The 21611-nt window shown below is 40.9% G+C and overlaps 1 protein-coding gene across 5 annotated transcripts in view; it reads right to left on the reverse strand.

Annotated features, from left to right (window-relative positions):
• The window catches only part of TJP1 (tight junction protein 1), a 128942-nt gene that overhangs the window by 83724 nt on the left and 23607 nt on the right, over nt 1-21611 (reverse strand). For all 5 annotated transcript variants that reach the window (XM_064296234.1, XM_064296233.1, XM_064296232.1 and 2 more), the window contains exons 2-3: nt 2350-2406; nt 91-215 (exon numbers count right to left, since the gene is read on the reverse strand). In XM_064296234.1, the coding sequence (XP_064152304.1) occupies nt 91-215; nt 2350-2406 (182 nt within the window). The remainder of the gene's footprint in view (nt 1-90; nt 216-2349; nt 2407-21611) is intronic.

Genomic DNA, 21611 nt, shown 5'->3' on the forward strand with positions numbered 1-21611 from the left:
AGGCGGATACGGCAAAATCATTAACATGATGCCAATGTTAGGATATGAACAGTGTTTGTAACAGGCTCCCAAGAGAAGAAACATGCTTACTGTAACTGGCCTTCAGCTGGTCCTCCTTTCAGCACATCTGAAATTACTATTGAGGTTTCCCCACTCTGAAAATGAGGATTATCTCTTCCACCAGATATTGCAATTCCAAATCCAAATCCAGGCGCCTAAAGCAATAATTACAGTCAAAGGTTGGTATTAAGGGCAACAATACTTGCTCTTTATTTCATAGTCTACCATCGAGAATAGTCAAGATATAAAAATTATACTCTTATTCCATCTATGATCCAAACACTCACTTGTATAGTTACATACCAGAAGTACTTATTTTTGTAGTGCTTTGCATGCTCTAATATATGAAATTAAATCTAATAAATTAATAAATTAAATTAGGCGCTTGTTCGAGCAGAACAAGAGATACAGCACGGTCAGGAAAGGTGTGCGTCAGGGTTGTATCCCTGCACCATACTTATTCAATTCATATGCTGAGCAAATACGCCCAGAAGCTGGACTAAATAAAGAAAAACATGGACAAAGTTTATTAAGAAAATGTTCTACATCCCACTTTGGTGCATGGCATCAAAGCTTGCGAGCGGCCAGCTAAGTAAGATACATTAATTGGTCCCATCCCACTTGGAGCAAAGAAGAACGAAGAAAACCAAAGACACAAGGAAAATATTAGCCAAAGGACTAAAGGACCACATGAACCAGACTCTACCAGCCTGAGACCAGAACAACTAGACAGTACCCAGCTACCAACCAACGACCACCCTGACAGGGAACACAACAGAGAATCCAGGAAGAGCAGGAGAAAAGTGTAAAAGAGACTCAAATTCAAGTAAAAAGACCAGACTTAATGACCTGACAGAGAATGGAGGAATCCCTGAAACTACAGCCCCCAGGCGCACTGTTAACCCAGAACTGAAGCCATCTCCGAAGCCCACTTTCAGATAAATGATTAGACAGGACTGCAAAACAAAAAATAATACATGTGGGGGATGTGCCTCTTAGTTCAATTATATATACGAGACCAAATGGGTGGCTCCTGTCCAAAAGCAGGATGAGAAAGCAGGAAAAGGACTGGAACTGGCTGAACTGACGTAAAAAACCAGGGTGGAAAGGAGGAGTGGGCTGTCACATTGTGGGGAGTGCAACTAATGTCACAAAACAGTATGTATATACATTTTTGAATGAGAAATTAAGAGAAAAAAGAACACGGTATCAGGATTGGAGGAAGACTCATTATCAACCTACAATATGCAGACGATACAACCTTGCATGCTGAAAGTGAAGAGGACTTATAGCACGTACTGACGAAGATCAAAGACTACAGCCTCCAGTATGGACTGACTGCACCTCAACATAAAGAAAACAAAAATCCTCCCAGAGGACCAATAAGCAACATCATGATAAACGGAGAAAATACTGAAGTTGTCAAGGATTTCATTTTACTTGGATCCACAACCAATGCCCACAGAAGCAGCAGTGAAGAAATCAAACGATGTATTGCACTGGGCAAATGTGCTGCAAAAGACTTCTTCAAAGTTTTGAAAAGCAAAGATGTAAGCAAAGATGTCACTTAGAGGACTAAGGTGCGCCTGACCCAAGCCATGATGTTTTCAATTGCCTCATATGCATGTGAAAGCTGGACAAGGAATAAGGAAGACCGAAGAACTGACGTCTTTGAGTTACGGTGGTGGCGAAGAATATTGAATATACCATGGACTGCCAGAAGAATGAACAAATCTGTCTTGGAAGTGACGACAGTGAGACTTGGTCTCACATACTTTGGACATGTTATCAGGTGGGACCATTTGCTGGAGAGGGACATTATGCTTGGTAAAGTGGAGGGTCAGTGAAAAAGAGGAAGACTCTCAACAAGATGGACTGACACAACATTGCAACAGTGGGCTCAAGGAGAACAAAGATTGTGAGGATGGCTCAGGACCGGGCAATGTTTCATTCTATTTTACACAGGGTCGCTATGAGTCGGAACCGACTAGATGACACCTAACAAAAACAGTAACAACTAAGTATTTTATCTGATTGCTCAAATTTTTAAAAATAAATCATGTAGTTTCTTAACTCAGAAATAAAAACAGAATAAGATTACATAAATAACAACTAAAAAGGCTATATGAAAAAGTAATCATGCTCACGTTTGACCTTAGAGAATTTAAACAAAGGAATACAGAAATGTTTTTCCCTTTTCTTCTGACTTCCTGACATCTGGCTTTCCTCTATTGTTTTAAAAAGCTGCCAGTATCCTGAGTTATACACAGATTATTTACTGCAACTTACCCTGTGAAGCGTCACTGTGTGTTGTTCCCATATAGCTGTTTCCTCCATTGCTGTATTCTGATAAAGGAAAAGAAAAGCAAATCATTTATCTTTTAATACTTATAATACCTTTAATAAAGTCAATGAGAACATCCAGCAAGCAGTTCAGCACACAAAAATACCAAAATTCATATGTTAACGTTAGAGATACTCTGCAAGAAGCTTAATAATTATGGAAAGTTTTTTGTTTGCTTTTGTTTTTGTTGTAAGAGACAGGAAACTACATACAGGAACTTCCTTTGTTTTTAACTTAATTTGGACAGATGCCTCTCCGTATTCATTTCATGCCAGCTGAAATCCTGCAAAATTTGGTATTCAGGCTAATTCTTCAGCTTTATACTTAAAAATTACATCGAAGAGCATAAAAGCTGGGACAGTATTATTTTAAAATATCTAATGGTATATTAAAATTTTTTAATTTTTAAATAATTCCTGTATAAAGGGAAGAAAAGTCAAGTACCTGTGAACTCAGCAGTTGTAAACATACATGTTAGAAACAGAAAAGACCATTCGACAGGTTTAGTCAGTGGTGGCTGCAGTATCAAAAGTTGAACACTATGCTCCCCTAGTTACCTTCTCAAACTGCATTTATAACCCTAAGAGTAAAATACCTTTTCTAGTACAGTAACAGAAGAGCTCTGGTGGTGCAATGATTAAGTGCTCAGCTGCAAACCAAAAGGCCAGTGGTTTGAACCCACCAGCCACTCTGCAGGAGAAAGATGTGGCAGTCTGCCTCCATCAAGATTGACAGTCTTTAAACCTTAAGGGACAGTTCTACTTGTCCCACAGGGTCTCTATGAGTTGGAATCAACTGGACAGCAATGGGTTTTGGTATAGTGCTGTGTGGCACATGCACACACACACACACGAAACAAAAAAAGACAAATACAACAACCAAAAAAAAAAACCCCAAGAATCATCATAAAATAAAAGCAATACTGGTCCTACTTAAACCATAATATAGTTCAGGTTTACCTCCTGCCATGAACCTCTCAGTAAAAAGGAAGATAACTTACTACCTAAGGGATGAGCACTGTCTTAGTCATCTAGTGCTGCTATAACAGAAATACCACAAGTAGATGGCTTTAACAAAGAGAAGTTTATTTTCTCACAGAAAAGTAGGCTAAAAGTCCCAATTGAGGGTGTCAGCTCCAGGGGAAGGCTTTCTCTCTCTGTAGGCCTTCTCATCAATCTTCCCCCAGACTAGAGCTTCTCTGCACAGGGACCCTGTGTCCAAAGGACACGCTCTGCTCCTGGTACTGCTTTCTTGGTGGTATGAGGTCCCCAACTCTTCTGCTTGCTTCCCTTTCATCTCTTTTAAGATAAAAGGTGGTGCAGGCCACATCCCAGGGTAACTCCCTTCACATTGTATCAGTGATGTAACCTTAGTAAGGATGTTACAATCCCACCCTACTCCTCTTTAACACAAAATTACCCAGACCCCCAATGCCATCGAGTCGACTCTGACTCATAGCTACCCTATAGCACAGAGTAGAACTGCCCCATAGAGTTTCCATAAAATTACAATCACAAAATAAAGGACAACCCCACAATATTAAGAATCATGGCCCAGCCAAACTGATACACACATTTTTTGCTGGGGGGGGGGGGGGACCAAATTCAGTCCATGACAAGCCCTAAAGAATTTTAAATAAATAAATCTCTTATAAAATGTGGTTGAATTAACTGCTCTTGGAAGCTTGAAGTAATTCAGTCACTCTTAATGTTACCATTTTATGGAGTTAGGGTTCCTAAAAATATATGGTTTACAAACAAATTAAAAAAAAAGATTTTTCAGAGTTAACAAAAAGTAGGGTGGTAGAGAAGAACGCCAGGCATATGACATTCTCAGAACGTCGCCAATTACTGCTGTGAAGTGCCTATTTCACAAGTGAGATCTGTTTTGGGGCACACACTGCTGTTATCAGCATCCTGAGAAATGCCCACCAAGGTGCCACGGGCCCATTTCTCCTTTCCCACGGAACTTTAATCCAAGATTAATGCCACTTTAGAAAACGAATCCCTATAAAGAAAGCCTGCTTCTCTAAATTCAAAGCAACTAGATTAACTCTCCTGCCACATGAGCAAGAGAAAGGATCCCTCTGTTCACTCCCAGAGATAAGAACTGCCAACCTTACCAGTTTTGTTTCAATCTTCAAATCAAATGCAGCAAAGCTTCCCTATAAGGAGGCTTCTGCTTATAAACAAAGTTGTTTTATTTTTTAATAAGAACTGACCAGGATTTAAAGTATTTTAAAAATTTCTCCATCCATGTGATGACATGAATAATCCCATTAAACATCTAGAGTCCCACTAAAACATACATGATAAAAATATCTACGATAATTGCTTGCCTGTCCAACCTCAGCAGTCATTAAGAATGAGAACTGCTTGCACAGGTCTAAGCTCGTCTTTTCTTGATCTACTCCTGTAACCAGTAACACTGCCTCACTGACTTTTTAATCCTTTTCCATCAGCCCTAACTGAAAGAGCTGTTAACAGTCACTTACTCTCCTTGAGAACACTTTTTGGTATGAAACGGTTTATCATTCTCCTTATAATGTTAAAGGTCCCTGATTGGCACAAACGGTTTGTGCCGACTAGCAACCTAAAGGTTGGCAGTTCAAACTCACCCAGCGGCACCATGGAAGAAAGGCCTGGCAATCTGCTTCCATAAAGGTTACAGTCAAGAAAACCATATGGAACAGTTCTACTCTGATAACCATAAGTTGGGACTGCCTCAATGGCAAGAGGTTTTTTTGTTTTGTTTTATATGGTGTTAACGACCACACAGTTCAACAATTTGCAAAAGAATATTAATCAAATAGGACAATTCATTTCATGCTGAGGGGAAAAAACAGGTTCTGGAACAGCTTGTACATTGTCATCCTGCTGTTGTTGGGTGCTGTCAAGTTGACGCCAACTCTGCTCACGTGACAGAGCAGAACTGCCTCACAGGGTTTTCCTGGCTGTAATCTTCACGGGGGAATATCGCCAGGTCTTCCTCCCATGAAAGGCTGAGTGGGTTCAAACTGCCAACCTTCTGGTTAGCAGCTGAGCGTTTAACCATTGAGCCAGCAGGGCTTTTTTACCACATGAGGAGACTGCACAAATGAAAAGACTGTGGCTGACATTTTTTCATCAAGTGGTTTATTTTTTTTGCTTTCTTTTCTCCATTCCCAATCAGAATAAACTGCCAACATATTTTAAATCACATTAATCAAATTCCATTCCTACTTGAAATTTCAGGTATATATTTTTAACTCAGCTTGAAGAAAATCAACTATTTTAAAAGACTATTTCACATTTTGAATTTGTACAGGTATTTATCCTACTGTAAGGGATCTATACATACGGGCTTAACACACAAGCCGCAGCAGTAGTGTAATATGAGAGATATTTTGTTTGCACAAGAGTAAAAAAAATACTAAAACATAATTGTTCTCAGCATTCCAAGTCAACATCAATATGATTCTCCTTTGCTCAGAAAAGGGCACATCTCAGGAAACTCAATGGTTTCCCCAAAGAGGGAAACAGCTTGATTTATCTGAAAGTGATCTATACACAGTATGAAACACTAAAAAAAGGAGGGCTACTTAGGCTCTCAACTGCTTACTAAGTGAACGTAATTCATAATATAAATGTGTTATTATGCCTTACCACTCCTTTTTTTGTTTTGTTTTAAACAGAGTAATGTATTCCTAGTTTATAAATCATGGGCCACGCCATTTCTCTCCACTCTCCGGCCTTTGGTTTCAGTGATAATAGCAAAATTCTATTACTGGTTGCTTATATGACCAGGCAGTCCTTACAAGGCGTTCTGGACGGACGGAGGGATGAATGGGCAGATAGATATGTGATAATACAAATACAGTAAGATGATAACGGTACAATCTTAGTAGTTGGGATGATACAGGTATCGAGTATAAAATTCTTTCAGACTTTGCTCTATGTTTGAAAATTATCACAAGAAAATGTTGAGGGTGGGGAAACTCCGGTGCTTCTAATAGCAAATCACTCAGAAACTGAAGCTAAAATTGACGTAAAACATTTTTAGTACCAGTAAATTTATTAAACACTATTTTCATCACCACTACATAAAGAAAAAAATGTTCATTAATGACTGAGAATTGTGATGCTTTAGAGAAAGGGGGAGAAAGGCGGAAACCCTTCTTTGGACAAATGACCTCTGGGGTGGAGAAATGCAAACTAGGGTGGAAGGAATCTTACTTTTTACTGTGAGTCATTTTGTATTGTTTTATCCTGTTTATCTATTACCTACTCAAATAAATAACTTTTAAAACCTAATATCTTAATTCGGAATCAATTCGATGGCAACAGGTTTGAGTTTTTTGATTTTTAACATCCTAATTGTAGACTTCCTTGTCATTTCTCTCTCTTCAAAAAACAAAAAGAAAGAAAGAAAGAAAGGAGGCAGAGTGCACAATATGCCTAACGTGCACACAGACACTCCGCTGAGTGCACAGCTTACCGTCAAGGCGTTCAGGCCTGTGGGGACCAAGGAAAACGTGTCCTATTCCTCTCCACAGGATGCCAGCACTATCATTCCCTAGTCAACGCTGAAAGATGCTGTTAGAAAATGAGCTGGACCAACAACAGTGAGACCAGAACCCAAACCTGCCATGAACTACTTATGTGACCTCAGTTTTCCTCTCCTGTTTAACACTAGGCAACTGAATAAAATAATCTCAAGTAAAAAGTCCTTTCCTGCTCCCAAACTGTTAGACTTTATAATTCCCATGAACAGGCTCCAAATTCAGTAAAGAGGAGAACACCGCAGGAGTACGCCTGAGTGCAGTTCGTGGGGGATGGGTACATCCTGCGCACAATTCTAAAGTCAGCACCAACTGACTAGAATCACAATCTCTAAAGAAGCAAAAAGCTGCATTTTAGAATCTGCCAAGAGTTTGTTTGGTTTCTTTGTTCTATGCTCCAGCTGGCAAAGACACTACACAGATCACCAACTCTGGAGGGCTTCCTGCCAAAATTTCAGATCCCGATTGTAGGCAGTTTCACCATCCTTTAGGCCTGATTACAGGTCACATAGAGGAAGACAGGAAGACACAAGAACTGGCAAGACAGGATGAGCCCAGAATTGGGTGATGACCAAACACAAAATGTGATAAATAAAAGTCAGTGCTCTCCAAATAATCGGAAATTTTAACTCCTGAGCATTATCTATATACACAGCCAGCTAAACAACACCAACCTTACAGCTGTAATTTCAAAAACAATCCATTCATTTATTCACTCAAAACACATTTAACAGATATACCAGGAGACCAGAGTAAAAACAAGACAAGCTCCTCCTATGGGCTTCACAAGGAGCTACACCACTAAGTGTTGTTAGGTGCTGTCAAGTTGATTTTGACTCACAAGTGACCTCACGTGCCAGAGTAGAACCTCCCCCAAAGGCTTTTCCAGGCTGTCACCTTTACAGGAACAGATCGCCAGGTCTTTCTCCTGTGGAGTCCGCTAGATAAATGGCGTATAAAAGGTGTTAGGGAGGATGGATGTCTGTTGTGAAGATGAGAGACCAGATTCCCTGAGAGAGCGATGTTGAAGGACAGCCAGGAAAAAGTGGGGAAGATGCCCCAGGAAAAGAGACGGTATGTAAGCCAAGGCTGTAAGCGGCTGCAGAGAACGTTGGCTTAGGCATGGCTCAGATGTACAATTTGTGGAATAGGGAAAGAATAAAAAGAGAAGCTTCAAAGGTACCACATCACAAAGGCCTTGTAGTGTAATGCTAGGGCCTTTAAGCTCAATGAGAAGACTAGGGTATTTTAGGCAACTGAATAACATAACCGGAACTCACTTTGAAGGCTGTAATATAGAAGACGGATTTGAGGCAGGGAGACTAGTTAGAAAGTTAAAGTGAAAAAGGAGGCAGGAGTTAAAGAACCTCTTAGGTTTCTGAAATGAGCAGCTGGGCGAAAAAGCAAGAGGAAGAAAAGATTACATATTCAGTTCTGGACATGCTTAATTTAAGGTGCTTGCAGAAATATTAAAACAGAGATATAGGCAGTTGGAGATACAGGCCTGGAGATCAAGTCTAAGATCTGGGGTAGACAAGGACCTAAGAGTAATCAACAAAGAGGGAGTATGGAAGCCATGAGAAAAGAAAAGATTCAATTACTAAAGGATAGCGTATGGACTAAGATGACACCATGGACTACAACTAATTTAGGGCGGGGAAAAAAGGGAAGAACTAAAGGAACCTGAAAAGAAGCATCCAGTGAGCAACAGAAGCCAGCGAAGACACATGAAAACCAATTAAGAAAGCTAATACAAAACTTGATTTATCATTCGGAGAATGCACCAAAACAAAATACAAAATATGAAGACCTCTCAATTTTTTAGATCAATATACCTTACTTATCTGACAACACACAAGAATAAATTTCCATGAACATTTTAAATTTTGGACCCTTTATTATTAAATACGTTTATCTCTAAAACGAAGCACGCTGAACACTCTTTGTTGAAGACTCGCAGTCCCCCATTAGGAAAACCAAGTGGCGAAGTGAGATGTTCTGGCGCCTCCTCTGGGCTCTGCGAGCAATGCTGCTACACTGAACTGTCTGAACTCTTCTGCACTCCAAGGTGTTCTTGTTTGTTTTGTTTTGGGCTGTTTCCCCTTCGAAACAGAAAGCAAAATCACCTACTGAGTCAGAATCTTAAGGAGAGGTAAAACATAAGGTTTAGTAAATAAAACAGATGGTCCCTGCCCCTCAATGACCTTTCAATAAAGTATTTCGAATTGTGATCACTGCTATGAAACAAATAAAGTACAAAGTAGGAGAACAGCGTATGTGTTAAAAGGTAGGAGAAAACATATATTTGGATTGCTCTAAAGAGGTGTCATTTTAATTCTCAAAATGGAAATATCCAAGAGGTAGTAAAAAAAAAAAAAAATTAATCGAAGATCAAATGAAGAGAGGTCCTGGATACACTCAGAGATTCAACAAGCTTCACAAACACAAGGTAAGAACTCACTAAGAATTAATGATCAAAATAAGAGTAGAGCAAATAACTGTTTACAAAAGCAAAAAGATGGAAGCAACCAAGGACGAATGGATAAATAAATTATGGTATATTCACACAAAGGAATACTACGCATCGATAAAGAACAGTGAGGAATCTATGAAACATTTCATTACATGGAGGAATCTGGAACGCATTATGCTGCAACAAATTAGTTGCAAAAGGACAAATATTATATAAGACCACTATTATAAGAACTTGAGAAATAGTTTAAACAGAGAAGAAAATATTCTTTGATGGTTACAAGAGGCGGGAGGGAGGAGGGTATTCGCTAGATAGTAGATAAGAACTAGTTATGGTAAAGGGAAAGACAACACACAATACAGGAGAGATTGGCGCAACTGCACCAAACCAAAAGCAAAGAAGTTTCCTGAATAAACTGAAAGCTTCGAAGGCCAGCGTAGCAGGGGCGGGGGTTTGGGGATCATGGTTTCAGGGGACATCTGAGTCAACTGGCATAATAAAATCTATTAAGAAAACATTTTGCATCCCACTTTGGACAGTGGCTCCTGGGGTCTTAAACACTAGCAAGCGGCCATCTAAGTTACACCAATTGTTATCAACCCACCTGGACCAAAGGAGAATGAAGAACACCAAGGACACAATTATGAGCCCAAGAGACAGGGCCACACAAACCAGAGACTACGTCATCCTGAGACCAGAACTAGTTGGTGACCGGCTACAACTGATGACTGCCCTGATAGGGAACACGACAGAGAACCACTGAGGGAGCAGAAGAGCAGTGGGATGGAGACTCCAAATTCTCATAAAAAGACCAGACTTAATGGTCTGAATGCGACCAGAAGGACCCTGGTGGTCATGGCCCCCAGACCTTCTGTTGGCCCAGCACAGGAACCATTCCCAAAGCCAACTCTTCAGACAGGGATTGGACTGGACAATGGGATGGAGAGGGATGCTGGTGAGGAGCGAGCTTCTTAGATCAGGTGGACGCTTGGGACTATGTTGGTATCTCCTGTCTGGAGGGGAGATTGGGGGGGTGGGGTTAGAAGCTGGTGGAATGGACATGAAGACAGAGTGGAGGTTGAGAGCGGGCTGTCTCATTAGGGGGAGAACAATTGGGAATATGTAACAAGGGATTATGTAACCAGGTGTATATATAAGTGAGAGACTGACTTGATTTGTAAACTTTCACTTAAAGCACAATAAAAATTTTTTAAAAAGAGTACAGCAAATATAGGATGAAATCTTAATAGAAATTCTGTAAATTTAGCATCCAGCACTCCACTGTACTCAATGCCATTGAAATTTTCAAATGCTTAATTGTATCTAAGGCCTCTGACAATTTAAAAGAGAAATAATGAGATTGGTATGATTAGGAAATATTAAGACTCTGAAGAAAGACGTAAGTGGACCTGGGATTTTTTTTGTGTGATCAAAGCTGGAGATTTGCGTAAATGTAAGTTAACAGATAAGCTGCTATATTAATTGCTGACCTAAGAAAGAATGAAAGGAATATCAGCTTAAATAATTTTACTATTACATGCACATTAAACATTGAGAAATTCCCATCAGAAAAAGTTACAGATACTCTGGAAAACTTGAAATCTAGAGTGCTACTCACTTGTCATGAATAAAACTATTTTTAGGCATGGCATTTCTAATGGCTGAAGATGGATAAAAGACCTCTCAAAATCTTTCCAGGTAAAAAGAATGCAGGGAAGAAAAGGAGCAGCAGGGATGAAGTCACACTTCTGAGTATATCTTTTTGCATAGCTCTATTAGAACCAGAGTACTGTTTCACAACGTATCCTTAACATATCAAAAATATGAACTGTTAAAATCAACAAAGATGTGGGGGGAACCCAAATGGAATACAGACAGTAACAAAGGAATCTAACTGTATTAATAAATGAATAACATACCATACTGAAGAAGGTAGAAATGAAAAGAACTAACCTAAATAACTAGAAAACATGATCTTGACTGGATGTTTTAAGGCCAAAGATGAAAACAACTGTACATACATTCTACAACCCATTTACAGTAAGCCTTTCTCCCGGACGTAGGGTAAAATTCTGAAATTATTTTATATGTATACTAGAAGTGAACAAGTATATATAAGTAAATATATAAAATATGTCAAGTAAATTTATTTATTTACAAATAAATATAGTTATTACAGATAACGAGAGCTGAATTTCTCACTGTGAGCTAAAATGAACTCTAAGGTATGAGACTGAAATCAAGATTATCAGTATAAATCTATGGTTTTTAATCTATCTCTACAGACACAAAGACAAAGGAAAACATTTGTAAATATACGCAAGGGTTGGATAAACCCGAAAAACCAAACCCGCTGCTGTGGAGTCGATTCCGACTCATAGCAACCCTGTAGGGAGGAGAACTGCCCCACAGCTTCCACATAGCGACCCTATAGGGCGGAACAGAACTTCCCCACAGCTTCCAAGGCGCGCCTAGTGGACTCGAACTGCTGACCTTTTAGGTAGCAACCATAGCACTTAACCACTACGCCACAATATATACATCTATTTCCTAGCTCTGCCTGCTGAGGCCTACAGACAATGAATGTCCAATAGTAATGAGCACACTTAGCATGGTGATCTTAATTTCTAACAGCAGTCACCGATAAATAAACCAGGGCTCTTTGGAGAAGTGGTTGATTCCAGGGCTGGGGCAGGGAAAATGCAAGATGAACCTGTAATACTGTCTGGCACCAGAAATTAAGGAAATGTTGGGAAAAAAGGGGGCGAGGGTAAGTGGTCCAAAGAACACAGAAACCTACCTGACAAAGCTTCTAATCACCAAAGCCGTAGCAATTTGAGCAAGAAAATAAATGATAGTTTGGATTTTAACCCAAAGAATAAAATAAACATCATTAAGTACGCAGGGATACAATCAGATAGATAAATACACGGAAAAGAAACAGCGCTTTCTTACAGAGGAATTCCAGTTACAAATGGAGAAGGAACAAGGGAAACAGAGTTCTAGGCAAGCCCCGTGAACTGCTGTAGATGAGGCCCACAGATGGGTGCTAAAACTAGTGAGCAACGTCTGAGGTGTAACAGGGTTAGCAGTCTCAAAGTACCTCCCCCATGATCGCTACCAATTATAAAAACATTAACTTCACAGTGGTGAAACACCATGGGACCCCGTAATCAAGGTAAACATCGCCAATAATAAGAAATCGATATCAGAAGTTCTTGATATGAAGCACCAAGGACACAACATCATTTTTATTGTATTCTTGCCACAAATGCATAAGCTCATACCAACGATGAGAAAATATCAGACAAAAAAAACTGAGGGCACGTTACAAAATCACTCATCAATTCCTTTGAAAAAAGTGTAAAGGTCACAAAAGGGGAAGGAAGACTAAGGATCTGTTACAGATTGAAAAGAGACCAAAGAGAAGTAACAATGTGGGCTCCTGAAATAGAAAAACGGAAAACGAGCAAAATTTGAAACAGTTCTATACTTATTACTGTATCAAATAATTATTCCATAGTTATTTAACATGTTAACATTAAGGCAAGTGGGGCAAGAGATCAAAAGAAACTAGCATTTTTGCAACTTTTCTATAAGTCTAGTCTAGTATTAGTTCAGAATTGTACAAAATCCCTCTGGTTTCTAAATAAAATACAGTTTAAAATAAAACATGAAAAACCATGATACCAACACAACAAAATACTCAATGAAAAACAGACTAGATTTCTGGATTCATCAGGCCACACTTCCTTGCAAACACTAAATGTCTAAGTTAAAAACATCAAAAGGTGTGTTTCAATTGCTAAGCTTCACTTGGGCACACCCATGGGTGAGCTCCCTCACAATTTAATTTGCAAAGGGAGTAAACAACTCAAAAACTTAACCATTATTTTGCTCAAATAGTAAATACCAGTTTGACAGGATGAGATAAGGAAATACAAGTTTACTCAGGTAAGCACCTTCCAAGCTAACTGTAAGAAGATTCAAGAGGTCAGTCACAACATTTGGGCTTTTAAGGGCCTCCTAATCCAGTAAGTCACTATGATTTGGAACTGATTCAGTGGCAATGGGTTTTCAAGTAATCCAGGAATTGGAGGCCTGGTGGCACAGTGGTTAAGAGCTCAGGCTGCCAACCAAACGGTTGGCAGTTTGAACCCACCAGCTGCTCCTTGGAAACCCGATGGGGCAGCTCTACTCTGTCCTACAGGGGTCACTATGAGTTGGAATTGACTTGACAGCAATGGGTTTGGTTTTGGTTTAATCCAGTAGGTCACCAGGAACCAGGAGGCTGAAAATCTCACCACTAAAGTAGCAACAGTAAAGGGCGAAGGTTCAATTAAAAAGGGCGTAAACATACCACATGCAAGACATTTATGTATGAAAACTGAGGACTTTTTCCACACACAGCAAAGGAATAATATCATTTACTTTCATGTCAACAGGGTTTTAATAGTAAGTAACCTGACAATATATGTATCCAATATAGTACTGATATCCAGAATAAAAAAAAAAAAGCTACCAATAAAGATAGGCAGCCCGATAAAAAGGGCTTGAGGAAACACTTACAAAATAGGATAACCAAATGGCCAATAAGCATGTGGGAAGTGTTCAACTTCAAATGAAATGTTACTGGGCACCCACGCAATCAAGAGGTTAATAAGAAAAAGATAATACCAAATGTTAGCGAACAATCTAACTGTTGGAACGAACACTGTTAGTGGAAATGTAAACTGGTATAATTGCTTTGGAAAGCTGGCAGTATTTAATAAGCATGATCTATGATCATTCAACAGCGATGTGTACGTGTGCTCACTGAAGAGTCGTACGTGAATGCTCACAAAAGCACCATCAAGTGTTAAAAGCCAGGAACAATCCAAATGCTCACCAACAATTGTGGTGAAATGAGTTCCTGTACGTGGCCTTTCGCCCTGGTGCTTTGGAAAAACAGCTTGAGAGATTTCTCCATAAGCCCTGAGGAGTTCCCTTAGCCCAGTTTTCTACCCCAGAGGATCCGCTACTTTTGTCCATGCTGACTGATGTTTCCTGGGCAAGCTGTAAACATCCTGACTTCTTGTCTGGCACTGGGTTGCAGCCTGCCCTGTGACTGGTGTGCACCTTGTAGAGAATGAGGAATAGACTATGCAAATGAAGTGACTACAGACTATCCAAATAAAGTGTCTGCAGCCTACGATGCAAATGAAGTGTCTCTGGCCTATCGAGAGGAAACTCGCTAGTTTGTGGCCCCCGTTGGGAGGGGCCACGTCTTGAAATTGACAAGGAATTACGGATATATACATGCAGCCAGCCCCACTAGGGTTTTTTAGACAGGAAGCAGCAGGAATAGAAGCAGCAGAAGCAGAATTAAGTAGCAGCACGGAGAGAGGAGGCAAGAAATCTCCTAGGAGAGCTGTAACACTGAAGGCAACAACAGGCACGGAAGGGGCCCTGCGGCAGTCACTGGTGACAGATGGCAGGGCTAGGAGGAGCCTGTCCTGAGGGGGCTGAGAGGAGCTTGTTCTGAGGGAGCCAAGAGAAACCTGTCTTGAGGGGTTCTAAGATGGGGCCTGGCCTGCCAAGAGGGTCTGAGAAAGCTATCCTGCACTAAAGAAAGGACGCTTTGCCTACACTCCAGATGATCCTGAGTTCCAGCCTGTTGATCCCGATCCTGAGTTGTACCCCATTATTCCCTTAATAAACCATTTACCTTAAGTACAGCTGTGAGTTCTTTGAGATGTGGCAGTGAACTGATGAACCCAAACGAGGGAACGAAAACTGAAGGGGGAAGGAGTGGCTGGTGACTGAGATGGAGTGAACAGCAGCTTGGAGAAAGCGAGAATCTGACCTCTGACCCCCGCCTCACAAGAACTGGCTTTGGGCTGATTCTTATGTTTGAAGTTATTTGTACAACAATAAAATAGACAAATTACGCGACACTTACAGAATGAAACACACACAGCCATGAAATGAGCGAGGCACAACTACACAGCCCATGTGGGCCAATCTCACAATTACAGTATCGAGTGAAGAAGGGCAGATATAAGAACACACACTGATGTTCCCATTTTGGCTTAGTAATGGGCACAATGTGGGAAACCACTACACAAGAAAAACTGTTGGGTACTACACTGAGGAGAAATTAAAACATACTAAAAAGGGAGAATTCTGGGAAGATGGCGGCGTACACAAACCATCGTTCCTACCCTTCCCCACAAATACAAAAAGAAATACAACAAGGAAATGGTGCTCGGCTTTGAGGGACTCTGAATCGGGGAGCAGAGGAAAGCAGTGGGGAACTGCAGGCAGGCAAAAATCAACAACGAGTTGCATATGGTGGGAAAATCGCTTCGCCCACTTTCCCGCCCCTCCCCCAGTCACAGGGGCAGCCGGCTGCTGTGAATGGTGTAGTGGGCCCAGACAAGGAGCCTACTTCCCCTACTACCGCAGCCCCTCCCAGACAGAGAGATCAAGATCCTAAGCTTCTGCACTAAAATCAACAAGGCAGACCTCCCTGGGGCCCCGTTTAGAGTGTGCCATCACCTCCTCCATCCAGACACTGTCTGTTGCAAGCCTACTGCGAATTGCTACAAAAGGCTCCTGTAGTGGAGTCTGCTCTCACAGTCAACACTTTACCCTGCCTCCCTGCACACCCCGTGGCTCAGACCTCTGAAACCAACAGGACAGGCCTCCCAGGAAGTCAGTTCAGGTCTGTCTGCTCCCCTTTCGGCTGGTGCTAAGGACTGCTGACTGAGGCTACTGTGTGCTAACAAGCAGGAATCTTTAATGGAGGCTACACCAGTTCCTGCAGAAGGACATCATGTTTGGTAAGGTAGATGGTCAGTGAAAAATAGTAAGATACTCAACAAGATGAACTGACAGCGGCTGCAACAATGGGCTGGGCTCGAACACAGCCAACTACTGTGAGAACAGCACAGTGTTTTGTTGCACGTAAGGTCACTATGACTTGGAACTGACTTGATGGCACCTAACAAAAAATGACAACACATTATAGCCAACATACTCCAGGGACGGCTCTGACAGCAACAAGGAAGACCTCCCTGGAGGCCTGTTTGAAGCGTGACCATCCCTCCCTCACCGACACTATCCCCAGCAAACCTGCTGTGAACTGCTACAGAAGGACCCTGCAGCGGAGTCTGCTCCTACAGCGGGCAGCACTCTACCTGCTTACCTGCGCACCCTACAGCTCTGGCCTCCGGAACCAAGAGGATAAAGCTCCCTGGGGTCAATCAGGGTCAGTCTGCCCCCACTTCCAGTTGGCACCAAGGACTGCTGACCAAGGCTTCTCCGTGTTAGGAAGCAGGAGTCTCTCGTGTGCAGGCTGCACTCACGGCCAACAATCTAAAGGGGGGACTCTGACAGCAGCAAAGCAGACCTCCCTGCTGATCTGGCCCTGGCATGACACCACCCCACCACCACCTAGTAATTGTTGGTTACTAGGCTGCTGCAAACAGCTACAGAAGGCTCCCGCAGTGGAGTCTGCTCCCACAGTCAGCTCCCTGCGTACCCCACCCTGCAGCTCAGGCTTCTGAAACAAACAGGACAGGTCTCCCTAGGGATCAGTTTGGGTCTGTCTGATCCCCTCTTGCAATCAGCACCAAGGACTGCTGACTGATGCTGCTGTGTACTAGGAAGCAGACATCCTGAGTGGAGGCTACACTCACAGCCAACATACCACAGGGTGGGCTCGACAGCCAACAATGGACCTCCCTGGGGGTCCACTCGGAATGTGACTACCTCTCTCCCAACCGGTACTGCTGACTGCTGGACTGATACCAACTCCTGAAGAAGGTTCCCTGTAGTGGAGACAGGAGGTAGGTCACCTAAGTATACAATGTTCCCCCAACCACCACAGGGCCCCTGGGGCTCTGAAACCAACAAGACAGAACTCTCAGAGGTCCTCCAGGGGGACTGTCAGCCCTCATCATCCTGAAATAGAGGTAAGTCTGCCTGTGCTTTCCCTGAATGCCAGCTTAGACATAAGCAGCCCCCAGAAAGCAGGGAAGGAAACCTCGGGCAAAACCAGAGGGCAACACCCAGCCCCTGAAAGGGGCTCACAGAGTGTGGGTTTTCCAACTATAAATGTAACTGCAGAAACAGAGAAGGGAAGGTAGTAAGAACCAGAGGGAGGGGACGGTGCCCCTTGGCGGACAGTTTGATTAGTGTGTGGTATCTTGTATGAGCAGCACTGCCTGCTCTTGGACAGACTGACCACAGTGTGTTCAATGGTGTGTCTGGAAGTTGAAAAATGAGACCTGGAACTTTTGAATCCCAATTAAACCAGGGAGGAAGAGGGAGCTATCACAGAGAGAGAGAAGAAATAGTAAGCAAAGGCTTAAAGACCTGCTGACGTAAGAGTTTCTTGCAGAAAGCAGTGAGAGCAAAAATATCAAATGCTGGGGAAAACAGAAAGTTAACAACACCCTCAAAAATTCCAATGCCACAACAAAAAAAATCATAACACACACACACACACAAAGAACAGAGAAACAATGGCCCATTCAAATGAACATGACAAAGGGAGTGAAAGTGCATGGAAGGATGACCAAATCATGAAAAAAAATGAAAGAATAGAATACAACAACATTAAGCATAATTAAAGAACTAAGGAAAAATAGACAAGGAGCTAAAAGAAATAAGGAAAACATTGCAAGAGCAAAATGAGGATCTAAAGGAAGAGATATTATAACTGAAAGGGCCAATAACAGAAATGAGAAACACAAGAGAAGACTTACCAACAGATTTAATCAGGCTGAAGAAAGAATTAGCGAACTAGAGGATAAGACAGTTACAATTACAGTCACTGAAGAGCAAAAAGAATGGAGGCTAAGAAGGCTGAGCACAGTTTAATGGAATTATGGAACAAGGGACCAAATATATGCATCACAGGAAGTCCGGAAGGAGATGACAGACAGAAAGAATATTTGAAGCAAGAATGACAGAAAATTTCCTCAAACTAATGAAGGACACAAATCTATAAATCCAAGAACCTCAAAGAACCCCAAGCAGGATAAACCCAAAGAGACCTATAACAAGATATATTATAGTTAGGCTCTCAAAAATTAAAAAGAGAGAATTCTGAAAGCAGTGAGAGAAGCAAACAGTCACATAAAAAAGATCACCAATACGATAAAGCACTAATGTTTCCTCAGAAACACTGGAGGCCAGAAGGTAATGGAATAACATATTTAAAGTGCCAAAAAAAAAAAAAAAAACAAAACTGTCAACCAAGAATACTATACTGAGTGAAACTACCCTTCACAAATGAGTATGAAATTAAAACATTACAGAACAGGAGTTGGCAAAGGTCATATCCACCAGACTGGCCACATAAAGAATACTAATGGGAGTTCTGTAGATGGAAGAGAGAAGAGACTAGAAAGTAATTCAAAGCTATACATAAAGATTCCTAATAAAAGAAAATGCACAGACAGGTATAAGGGCTAGTAATAAGGTATTCATGCTTGATAATTCAAAATGTTTTATCCTTTATTTTTTTTAAAACAACTAGTAAAAGGCAAGGGTAAAATTATGTTACAAGGCACATGAATTATAAAGACATAATTAGTGATAACAACAAAAGGGGGGAAGAGAAATGACACAGATGTAGAATTTCTTATATGTTACTAAAGTTGGTACCAACTTACCCTGAAATGCTATAAATACAAGCTATTAAATGTAATAGTCATTGTTAACTGCTAAGAAAATATACAGAGGCACACACACAAAAGGAAAGAAGAAGGGAACCAAAATGGCTCACAAAAGCAAGCAGTAGCAAAGGAAAAAAGACAAAGCTTAAGACACAGGAGAAAAAAAAAAATGGCAAAAGTCATTTCTTATTACTAATTACAATGAACGTAAATGGATCAAATACTCCAATCAAAGGCAAAGAGTGGAAGCATGAAGGAAAGAAGAAAGAGACAGAAGTACAATAATAGCTGGAGACTTCAACACACTGCTTTCAATACTGGACCCATCCACTGCCATCTAGTCGATTCTGACTCATAGCAACCCTATACAACAGTATAGATCTGCCCACAGGGTTTCCAAGGCTGTAACTTTTTACAGAAGCAGCTGCTCCAATGCAGCAGTTGGTGGGTTCTCACTGCCGATCTTTTGGTTAGCAGCCAAGCACTTTAACCGCTGCACCACAAGGGCTCTTTCAATATTGGACACAACATCTAAAATGAAGATCAGCAAGTAAACAGAAGACCGAATGACACCATAAAACTACTAGATATAATAAACACAGAGATGTGAGGGTAACAAGCATCCAGGGACAATCCCTAAGTTTGCACCGACCCTCCTACAACAGCCTCATCACTGGGGGCGGGGGAGCGGTTGATCTGTCAGCCAGCTTCATCAACTGGGTGGGAGTGATTTACCAGACAGCCTCGTTTGGCACCCCATGCACTTGCACTCGGGGGCAAAATGCACCTCCTGCTCCCACCTCATGACACCTCTGCCAAGAGCAGCACAATACACTCTCTACGTCACTGCATTGGATCATTCTCCCTGATAGACCACATTTAACGTCACAAAGCAAGCCCTGATAAATTTAGAAAGACTGAAAACACACAAAGCATTTTCTTCAACCATAACAGAGTGAAGCTAGAGAAAACCAAAAAACCAAGTGCCGTTGAGTTGATTCCAACTCATAGCGACCCTATAGGACAGAACAGAACTGTCCCATAGAGTTTCCAAGGACCGCCTGGCAGATTCGAACTGCCAACCCTTTGGTCAGCAGCCGTAGCACTTAACCACTACACCACCAGGGATCAGCAACAACAAAAAACCTGAAAAATTCACAAACACATAGAAATCAAGCAACACACTATTAAACTACCAAAGGATCAAGAAGACAATCAAAAGAGAACAAATTTCTTAGAGTCAATGAAAACGGAAGCACAAAACTGATGGGATGCAGCAAAGGCAGTACTCAGAAGAAAACAGGTAGCAATAAATGCCTACATAAATAAATAAAGATTTAAAATTAACAGCCTAACTCAACAACTCCAGTGACTAGAAAGAGAAAATTAAGGTTAAACCTACCAGAAGAAAGGAAACAACAAATATCAAAGGAGAAATAAATAAAATAAGAAACAGAAAAACAATAGAATCAATAAAACCAGAAGTTGGTTTTTGAAAAGATCAGTAAAACTGACAAACTGTTAGCTAGAGTGACAAAGAGAACAGATGCAAATAACCAAAATAAAAAACAAAGAGCGGACATTACCACTGACTCAATAGAAATAATGAGAATTATGATAGAATATTACCAACAACTGTATGGCAACAAACTGGATAACCTGATGGAATGGATAAATTGTTAGATGCACACAACCTACCAAAACTGAATCAAGAGGAAACAGAAAATCTCAACAGATTCATAACAAATGAAAAGATCGAATCAGTGACCAAAAATTTCCCAACAACAAAAAAAAAAGCCCTGGACCAGATGGTATCACTGGGGAAGTCCAACAAACACTTAGAGAAGTACTGACACCTGTAAGTGTTTAAACTCTTCAAAAATACAGAGAAAGAAGGAATACTCCCTAATTCATTCTATGAAGCAAGCATAACCCTGATACCAAAACCAAAGTCAAACACAAGAAAACTGCAGGCCAGTATCTCTTATGAATATATACATGAAAATTCTCAAAAAAAATACTAGCGAACAGAATCCAAAAATACTTTAAAAGAATCATATACCATTATCAAGTGCGATTTATTACAGGAATGCAGGGATGGTTCAACATTAGAAAATCAATCAACATAACACACCACATCAATCGAAAAAGGGAAAGAAACATATGATCATCTCTACTGATGCAAAAAAGCTTTTGCTAAAATTCAACACACTTTCTTGATGAAAATCTTAAAGAAAACTGGAATAGAAGAAAAATTCCTCAATGTAATTCAGGGCATATATGAAAAGCCAACAGCCAACATTATACTTAATGGAGAAAGACGAAGACATTTCCCCTTGAAATCAGGAACAAGACAAGGGTGCCTGCTCTCACCACTTCTATTCTATATTGTATTAAAAGTCCCAGCAAGAGCAGTAAGACAAGGCAAAAAAATAAAAAGTATAGAGACTGGAAAAGAAGTAAAATTATCTCTATTTGCAGATGACATGATCCTATACACAGAAAATCCCAAAGGGTCCACAAGAA

The sequence above is a fragment of the Loxodonta africana genome, chromosome 13 (assembly GCF_030014295.1).
Source record: "Loxodonta africana isolate mLoxAfr1 chromosome 13, mLoxAfr1.hap2, whole genome shotgun sequence".
Lineage (NCBI taxonomy): Eukaryota > Metazoa > Chordata > Mammalia > Proboscidea > Elephantidae > Loxodonta > Loxodonta africana.